General features: G+C 64.5%; 1 protein-coding gene across 1 annotated transcript; it reads right to left on the bottom strand.

Moving 5' to 3' along the window:
* Window positions 1–312: 312 nt before the first annotated feature.
* Window positions 313–7,721, bottom strand: NACAD (NAC alpha domain containing). The gene is made up of 7 exons (XM_058677954.1): window positions 7,525–7,721; window positions 1,517–5,589; window positions 1,366–1,437; window positions 958–1,104; window positions 734–877; window positions 521–643; window positions 313–396 (listed from the first exon to the last, which is right to left on the bottom strand). The coding sequence occupies exons 1-7, from the start codon at window positions 7,589–7,591 to the stop codon at window positions 382–384; spliced, it is 4,641 nt and encodes a 1,546-aa protein (XP_058533937.1). The 5' UTR covers window positions 7,592–7,721; the 3' UTR covers window positions 313–381.
* Window positions 7,722–9,469: the final 1,748 nt, after the last annotated feature.

Below are 9,469 nucleotides of genomic sequence, written 5' to 3'. Positions count from 1 at the left end.
AGTGCAAGTGCTGACGTGGTGGTCCTGTCGGAGCCAGGACACAGGATTCGGGGCGCCTTATGTGGCCCACAGGAGGGACGTCGCCCCCACCCAGAGATGCTGGCTTCTGTCCCACTGGCGCCAGATTGGTGTCCGCTCCCCATACAGACCCAGTGTGGCCTTGCCTGACCTTCCTTGTACACCTAACAGGCCACACACCTCCCCTCAAAGCCACAGGCCAGCCTGGTCCACGCGAGCCCAGGGAGTGGTGGGTGGGGACGGCAGGGAGAGGCAGGAGGCCTGCGGCGCTGGTCAGGGATGACAGGGCGTGCGGCGGGTGGGGGCACTGTTTATTGAGCAGCAGGTGAAGGGGAGTGCGCCACGCCACGGCTCCAGTCGCAGCTACATGGTCAGCTCCTGCAGGGGAGTGCGGACAGCGAGGGCCTGCTGTGGGTTTGCCAGGAGGGTTGGCAAACCCACAGCAGGCCCCAGGCTAGGCCCCGGGGGTGGCAGGGGCTGGGTGGGGGGCTGCCTCACTCACCATGATGGCGTTGACAATGTCACTGTGGTTGTCTCTCAGGGCCTGCACTGCCTTGGCCCTGGACACATTGGCCTGGGCCATCACCAGCTCGATGTCCCGCAGCTCCAGCCCTGCCTCGTCCACCTGGGGTGGGGGTGCAGCAGGTTAGCCACTGCCTTTGTCCTGGGACAAGGCTCACCCTGGGGACAGGCACTCGGAGCCTCCTAGTCTCACCTCCTCCTCCTCTTCCTCTTCCTCTTCACACTCCGGCCTTACCCGGGGCCCAGGCAGGGACTCCTGGACCAGGGCAGAGGGCTCCGAGGGCACCTTGAACTTCTCAGCTGCAGCCTTGTGCACTTGCTGGGACAGGTCCTCGATCTGCAGCACAGAGTGGCTTTGTGAGGTGATCCTGTGGGTTCCCCCACCCTGCCCCGGGAGCCCTCCCATCCGGGCCAGACCTTGGCCTCCCCAAAGACCACGTAGGTGTCGGAGGCTGGGCTCTTGAATACGTCGGGTTTGGCGATGACAAAGAGGATGTTCTTGGACTTCTGGATGGTGATTCTGGTGACTCCCTGAATCTGCCGCAAGCCAAGCTTGGACATGGCCTGTGGGGGGTGGGCACAGGGCATCAGGCTTGGTGCCAGCCCTGGGCAATGAGGCAGCCACCTACCACTCTGACCCACCTCACCCCACCCCAGACTTGGCTGGCCTTCCTTTTGGGTGGGGGTTGTCTCAGGCCCTTCTGGCCTCAGCTCTTTCGGGGAAGGCGCAAGGGCTACTGAGCAGGACCACAGAGGTCCCTGTGGCCGGGATGGCCATGGCCAAGGGGGTCGGGAGCTTGGCAAGGTTACGAGCCCTTAGCCTACCTTTCGGGCCTTCTTTTCACTGCGACTCTGCTTGGCCTTGGCTATGGTCTCCTCGCTGCTGCCTGCTGGGGCCTGTACAAGGAAAAGGGCTAAGCACCCTTGGGTGGGAGGTATCCCTGCAGCCCCCCACATGGCCCCCCGAGCTGGGCACCTGGACTGAGCACTGCGCCGTCTGAGGCACCGAGGCATCCTGCTCATCCAGCTCGGCCGATGACTCTCCGTGGCTATCTGAATACTGGCCCGAGCCTAGAGAAGGGGACAGGCGTGAGGGGGGGCAACAAGGCAGACCCCCCGGTCCCCCCTGGCCCTCACCTTCCTCGGGGCTGTCCTCGTCTTCGTGCAGCTTGGGGGCCGCGGGCCCTTGTGCGTCAGCAGGGCTTCTGGGCCCAGATGCAGGAGGCACTTGGCAGGGGGGCAGGGGCCCCGAGGCCACGTCTTTGGCATCCCTGGGGGCTGACTCGGGGTTGAGGAGCGGGCAGGGGGCCGAGGGGGGCCCTGGCCACTGCGAGGTTCCTGAGGTGGCAGCAGTGGTGGCCCACTGGGCTCTGGCCCGGAGTGTCCGGGGACCTGGAGGGTCTGCAGCCTCCTCATGGTCCCTGCAGTTTTCTTGGGGACGCTGGCAGGAAGCAGGGGCACCCAGGGGCCTGGATTTGGGTGTGCCGGGTGAGCCCCTGGCAGGGTGCTGTCGAGGCTGCTGTGGTGGGGAAGGACTAGAGGCTGGAGGAACTGCCTGCGAATGGCCTGGGTTAAACATGCGCACCGGCTTGTTGCAGGGTGCTAGGGGTGGGGCAGGATCTTCAGGATAGCCCCTGTCCAGCTGAGAGGCAGCCCCTACTGGCACCTGGGGGCAGGAGCCCAGCCCAGCCTCTGTGGCTGCAGCCATAGTGAGCTTAGGCCTTGGGGCAGCCTTGCCACACTGACCCCTTCCCTCCCGGGCTGGACTCGGGGGCTGCCCCTGGCTGCCCTTGGGAGCAGCCCCTGCGCCTTGAGGTGTTGACCTGGGTCCGTCTCCCCGTGCCCGTGGCTTGCGTCCTTCGCCCCTCCGGTCCTCAGCTTCCACACTCAGGTGCACAGACACCACTCTGCCTGGGGGGGGCGCTGCATCTTGGGCCCTCACAGCCAGTTCTGGAGCATCATGTTGGCCCTGGAGTGGGGCTGGTTGCTCTGGCCCTGCAGACAAGGCTGTGTCCCTCCTGGCCACCACCTGCTGGGATACAGAAGCCACAGGCTTGGGTCTGGTCCCTGGGTCGTAGCTTGCCTTGACCTGTGGGGCCTGTGGACCACCTTCGGCTGTGGGTTCTGGGCCTGAGTGGGGGCCTGTATCCTTCAGGGACTGAGAGACTGCCACCAGAGACCCCTGGACAACAGCCATGACATCTGCAGCTGGCAGGGGTGCAGGGGCCGCTGCGACAACGGGCCTTGAGCTGGAGGGGGGCACTGGTCCTCCTGCCTTTACATCCTGGGGAGAGACTGGGCAGCAGCAAGAGCTGGCTGCTTCCTGCCGACAGGGAGATGCGTCGGCAGTGCCAGGAGCCGGGACCTGGGTGGTGTTCACTCTCTTCCGACAGGGCTGGGGCTGTGCCCTGGTGATGGCTGCTCCCTCCACAGTGGAGTCCTCCCCTTCTTGCTCAGCCTCAGAGGTCAGCTGGGGCTCGGCCTCGGTGTTTGCTGCTCCCTCCACAGTGGAGTCCTCCCCTTCTGGCTCAGCCTCAGAGGTCAGCTGGGGCTCGGCCTCGGTGTTTGCTGCTCCCTCCACAGTGGAGTCCACCCCTTCTTGCTCGGCCTCAGGGGTCAGCTGGGGCTCGGCCTCGGTGTTTGCTGCTCCCTCCACAGTGGAGTCCACCCCTTCTTGCTCGGCCTCAGGGGTCAGCTGGGGCTCGGCCTCGGTGTTTGGTGCTCCCTCCACAGTGGAGTCCTCCCCTTCCTGCTCTGCCTCAGGGTTCAGCTGGGGCTCGGCCTCAGTGTTTGGTGCTCCTTCCACAGTGGAGTCCTCTTCTGACTTGGCCCCAGGGGTCAGCTGGGACTCTGCCTCGGTGTTTGGTGCTCCTTCCACAGTGGAGTCCTCTTCTGACTTGGCCTCAGGGGTCAGCTGGGGCTCGGCCTCGGTGTTTGGTGCTCCTTCCACAGTGGAGTCCTCTTCTGACTTGGCCTCAGGGGTCAGCTGGGACTCTGCCTCGGTGTTTGGTGCTCCTTCCACAGTGGAGTCCTCCCCTTCCTGCTCAGCCTCAGGGGTCAGCTGGGGCTCTGCCTCGGTGTTTGGTGCTCCTTCCACAGTAGAGTCCTCCCCTTCCTGCTCAGCCTCAGGGGTCAGCTGGGACTCTGCCTCAGTGTTTGGTGCTCCTTCCATGGTGGAGTCCTCCCCTTCCTGCTCAGCCTCAGGGGTCAGCTGGGGCTCAGCCTCGGTGTTTGGTGCTCCTTCCACAGTGGAGTCCTCTTCTGACTTGGCCTCAGGGGTCAGCTGGGACTCTGCCTCGGTGTTTGGTGCTCCTTCCACAGTGGAGTCCTCTTCTGACTTGGCCTCAGGGGTCAGCTGGGGCTCTGCCTCGGTATTTGTTGCTCCTTCCATGGTGGAGTCCTCCCCTTCCTGCTCAGCCTCAGGGGTCAGCTGGGGCTCTGCCTCGGTGTTTGGTGCTCCCTCCACAGTGGAGTCCTCCCCTTCCTGCTCAGCCTCAGGGGTCAGCTGGGACTCTGCCTCGGTGTTTGGTGCTCCTTCCACAGTGGAGTCCTCTTCTGACTTGGCCTCAGGGGTCAGCTGGGGCTCTGCCTCGGTGTTTGGTGCTCCTTCCATGGTGGAGTCCTCCCCTTCCTGCTCAGCCTCAGGGGTCAGCTGGGGCTCTGCCTCGGTGTTTGCTGCTCCTTCCACAGTGGAGTCCTCTTCTGACTTGGCCTCAGGGGTCAGCCAGGATCCTGAGGCTGCCTGCAGAGCAGGGGGTGTCTTGGTGGCTGTGGGCTCCTGGTCTAAAACAAGAGCTGCTTCTGCTGTTTGCTCAGCTGAATGCTGGCTCTGGATGAGGCAGGTGCCTGCTTCTGCACCCTGAAGGCTGGGCCCCTCAGCTGCACCCTCGCACTCCCACCCTGCCCTCTGGGCTCCATCCTTAGGGAGGGTGCTGGGCTGGGCATGGGGCTCCCCACTGTACAGTCTCTCGTCATCTGCTCCTGCATAGGAGGCTGAATCTGTGTCGGATGAAGCGGCCGAGGGGTCGTCGTGGAAGGCAAAGGCCTCATCCATGCCCTCAGCAATGGACAGGTCAGACAGCGACTGCAGGAAGGAGGCCGATGGGCTGTCCTCCTCGCCCTCCCCAGCCAGGTCCCTGTCGCATGCCGTAGCTGCCTCCTCCTCTGCCGCTGGCTGCAGTGGTGTCACCTCCATGGCCTCCACCTGGAAGATGAGGCTGCCCCGAAAGGGCAGGAGGGCAGCAGGGATCATTGGGTCGTTGGCCAGGAAGTCCAGGTCAAAGAAGTGGGCCTCCTGGCCCCAGGAAGAGCTGCTGTTGCTGGAGACGCTGGAGCAGGAGGAGGGTGGTGAGGGCAGCTCCGGGAGCTCTGGCAGGCTTGGCTCGTGCTCGTCCACCACGGAGCCCGGTGGGGAAACGCCCCAGCTGGAGGCCAGGTCCAGGCCTTCGGTCAGGGCCAGTAGGCTGAGAGAGCAGGACGGCGATGAAGCCCAGCTGTCCCCATCAGCTGTGATGTAGGAGCCCGAGGGGGACGCAGGGGGTGAGTCCTGCTCCGCCCCGGAGCCCCAGCCATGGGAGCCATGGCTGGGGAACAGGGAACAGGTGGTTGCAGTGGGGGTGGAGGGAGGTGTGAAGAAGGTCTCTGGGTCTGGGGAAGGGAAAGGCACGGGAGGCTCACCCTGAGAACACAGCCCGGGTGGTGGGTGCAGGCTATCATGCCCACCTTCCCGGTCCCTGAGCACTGGCTCGGCTGCCCCAGGTGATGGGAGGGCCTGGCATGTCTCCTCGCCCATCACAATCCGGGGCTCCAGGGCAGAGGGCAGAGTCTCGGGGGGCAGTGCTGAGCTCGGGCCGCCTTCTACTGTATCTGCCCAGGCTGACGAGATGCCTCCAGGCCCAGCATCCCAGCTGGCTCCCTCGGGCTGGGGCCGGGTGCCTGGCTTGCTGGGCAGGAACGAGAGGACCAACGGGCTGGGTACTGGTGTCAGGGTGTGGGGCTCCCGCAGGCCCCCTCTTGTGCTGGGGCCGGCAGCCGCCTCACAGGAGCCATCTGCGGAGACAGAGTGGTTGTGAGCAACTTAGGATGGATGCCCAGCAACAGGTGTGCTGGGAAGGTGGGACAGAGAGAGAGGACTGTCCCCAAGGTCCTGACAGCTCCAGGGTGAGGAGACTGTGGTGGGGCCCACCACTGTGGATTACAGCACAGGGACTTGGGGACATTCAGCCAAAGCCAGCTAGCACCCATCTCTCCCTGGAGCCTGCCCTGCTGCTTCCAGGGGCAGCCGGGCCACTCAGACCCTGAACACTGCCTGTAAGAGCCTGGGCAGGGCCAGTCCTGTGCTGGCAGCTCGGGCACACTCCAATCCATCTCTGCTCTCCTGGCTGCCTCTGTGGGGAGGGGTGGCCTGCCAGGGTCTCTGCTGGGTCCTGCCTCTGACATCAACTCCTCTCCTTACCCCCCATACAATTTTGGAAGACTCAGGTTGAGTCAAGAGTATCTGTGGTGGGCAGCCGTGGCGACTCAGCCCAGCCACTGAGCAGGGGCTGCAGGAGGGCCAGCGGAGCCTCTGGTGGGTCCTGTCTGAAGCAGCACCACCCAGGAGAGTCAGTCCTGCCCAGGACCTTTCTCTGGGTCCCCTGAGGCCTATTGCTCCTTGGGCTTCCCAACAGTGGCCTCCCGTACCTGCTGACATTCGATCACAGCAGGGCTCTGCTGGGAACCTCACCATTTCCACCCAAAGGCTTCCCCATGGACAGGAAACTGCTCCTGCACCTGGCCCAAGGCCAAGTTCTTCTCCTCTTCTCAAGACTAGAGCTGCGGGCTGGGGTGGCGGGCAGGGGGGTCCTCCCTGTAATCCTGCCCAACCACGCTCCCTAGGGCTGGAATGCACAGGGTCTGCATCTCAGCTTAGAGCTCAGCCAGTGTCATGGGTACACCAGCTGGAGGAGCCCTGGCTGGCTGCCCCAGCCACCCTTTGCAGAGTCAGGGTCTTGGGCCAAGGGCCAGCAGCTCCTGCTGGTCCCGAAGGTGGCCCTGCAAGGGGCCTGGGGTGTGCGAGGTAGGACTGGGGGGAGGTAAGGGGTAGTGGGTGTGGCTGGGTGTGTCCTCCTATGCCTATAGGCAGGGCTCCTAGGGCAGGGGAAGGCAGGGCCAGACCAAAGTCAGAAATCAAATGGGCAAAGGTCCTTTTTTGGGGGGAGGGGAGTCAATTCAAGGTCACCAAGAGTGAGAACAGAGCCAGCACAGCACCTGGGACTGGGGAACCCGGCGCTGCCTTCCAGCCAGGGCAGAGACAGCCGCCTATGTCACTCAGCTCAGGCCCTGGATGCGCTCTGGGCCCCTCCCCAGGTGCCTTCTGGCCACAGCAAGGTGCCCTTGGCTCTGCCCCAGCAACACAAGGTAGACTTGCAGCTGAACCTTCAGGCTCTGCTCCCCGCCAGCTGGACCCACGGCCTCGGTCTCTGCTGCCCAATCTTGCCGAACTGGCCTCTCCAAGGACAAGCTCTGCACCCCGGCCACCCGGACGAGCCAGGCCCCGCCCCCCAGCTTCTCGCTCACCCTCGCCTGCCCTCCGGGCCTCCTCGGGCCCCATCCAGGCCTGCCCCTCCTGAACCTAGCAGGTGCGGCCCTGGGTTGAAGTTGAGGGGCTTCGGGGTCGGTGGTGCCCTAGAAGCCTTCGAGGCCGCTGCCCCCACTTAGGGCTCTCAGCCTTCCTAGGTCTAGAGCGTCCAGTCCAGCCGGCCGAGGCCCCGCAGACAATGGGGCGCGGCCCCGCGAGCTGCATCGGCCGGGGCGTCAGGAGCCCAAGTCATTTCCAGAGGCGAGGCCCAAGGCGGTCCCCCATGTCGCTTCTCTTCCCGCCTCCCCCCCCCCCCCGTCCCCCGGAGCCCTGGGTTTGGGAAGCAGGGGTCGGAGTCCGAGAGGGCAGGACTGAGGAGGGGTGCGGCGGCGGTGGAGAAAGGAGAGCGCGGGCATCGGCCTCACCTGTGCGGGGCCCGGGCCTGCCCGCCTCGGGCAGCAGCAGCTCGGCACGCGCCGCCTCTCCGGGCATGGCCTGGCCGTGCGCCCGCCGGTCCCCCGATGCCTCTGTCCCTCGGTCGGTCCGTCTGTGCCGCCGCCCCGCGGAGGCTGCGCGGCCACCGCCCCTCGGCCGGGTGGGGGGAGCGGATGACGTCGGCGCTGCCCCGCCCGCCGCCCCCCGCCCGCGTGCGCGCGCCCGGCACTGCAGAGAGCGGGGCCGAGGGGCGGGGGCACGGCGCCTGGCCTCGCCTCTCCCTCAGCATCCTTCCGTTTACTGGCCAGAAGCTCTGACCCGTGCTGAGGCTGGGCACCACCAAAGCGGCATCCCTCCCCCAGCCGGGAAGAGGTGGGGGTAAAGGAGGTAGTAGCGGGCGTTGCGGCCCCGCCCGGCCCGGTGCCTCCATCCCCAGGAGCTGCGGCTGGGCGGATTGGCTGGTCCTCGGCCGGCGGTCTCCGTGGCAACCGCCTCCTGTCTCCGTGGCAACTGCTGGGGAAGGCGGTCCCGGCCGCGCTCCAGGGCTAGGATTGCCTGTACAGTGGCCGAGCCCCCCGGTTCTTGGGGCAGAGACGCGCCTGCCTGCCCCTGTCCGTTCCTGGCGGCCACAGCACGCGCTTCCCGAAGGACGGAGCCCGCCCGCGGCGCGCCCCTCTCGCTGTACCAGGCTCCAGGGAGACGAAAGAATGAGGCATTGTTATCACCCGTAGCCGGGTGGGGAATCAGGCAGGGCTCCTGCTGCCAGGGGCGCCCTCCAGCACAGCCCCGGACCTCGGCACCCCAAACCTGGCTGTCTTCTCTGGGCCTGGTGTCCGTGGCTCCTTCGCGGGCATCTGGGCCTCCCAAACGCTCACAGTCGCCTTCCGGTCAACTCTTGCGCCTTTGCAGAAGCTAAAGCCTCATCTTGGCACGGGAGGGGGCTTCTTGTCCACACAAGCCAGCCCCTCCCGACGAATACAAACACCAACCAGGCAAGAAGAGAAAACCCAAACAAAGCTAGAGGATGAGCAGGACGGGGGCCATGGGAGTCCCTCTGACCCCAGCACACCCAGCTGGGCACATCTGGCAGGAGGTGGGTGAGAAGCAGCTGCCTTCCTCCTGGACCTGGGCCCCATCCCCATCCCTAACCCAGAGGCCTCCAGGGGCCGGCATGGCGAGAGGGTCCTAGAGCCAAGAGAAGGCATCCTTGCCGGGAGTTGGGGGGCGGGGCGCCAGTGTCAGGTGTGGAGGGCTGAGGGATTGGCCGCCCGCAGCTCTGTGTTAGAGAGCGACAGGGAGGAATCCCTCAGCAGACAGGAAGTGAGACAGCATGCGCGAACGCAATGGGAAGCCTCTGCTCATGTGTTTTCTGACATGGATGCGGGGGGTTAAAACACGAAACTATCTGGGCATCACTTGCTACTGAGCAAGATTTAAAAGTAGAAGAGGGAGGGCCTTGTGTAGACGCCTAGTGGCTAAATCCTTGTCTTGTATGCAGCGGGATCCCATAGGGATGCTGGTTCATCTCCTGGCTCATCTTCCTTTCCAGCTCCCTGCTTGTGGCCTGAGAAAGCAGTGGAGAGCATGGCCCAAAGCCTTGGGATCCTGCACCTGTGTGGGAGACCAAGAAAGCTCCTGGCTCCTGGTTTCAAATTGGTTTAGTTCTGGTCGTGAACCAGTAGACAGAAGATCTTTCTCTCCTTTTCTCTGTATATCTGCCTCTCCAATTAAAAAAAAAAAAAGTAGGACAGTAAACGGGACTGGAGTGAGGTGGCTCACACAACTTGCTAGTGTGGACCAAACACTAGTGCAGACCACGACAACCCCCGTGTTTTCAATAACCAGAATGACTGCTAAGTGGGAGTGGTGTATCCGAACACACTGTACATCAGGCAAGACAGAGCTGAAAGGAGAGAGACACAGTGGGAATCAAAA

Source organism: Ochotona princeps, chromosome 20, assembly GCF_030435755.1.
Source record: "Ochotona princeps isolate mOchPri1 chromosome 20, mOchPri1.hap1, whole genome shotgun sequence".
Lineage (NCBI taxonomy): Eukaryota > Metazoa > Chordata > Mammalia > Lagomorpha > Ochotonidae > Ochotona > Ochotona princeps.
The sequence above is the reverse complement of the archived record's forward strand: the minus strand, read 5'-3'. Positions and strand labels throughout refer to the sequence as shown.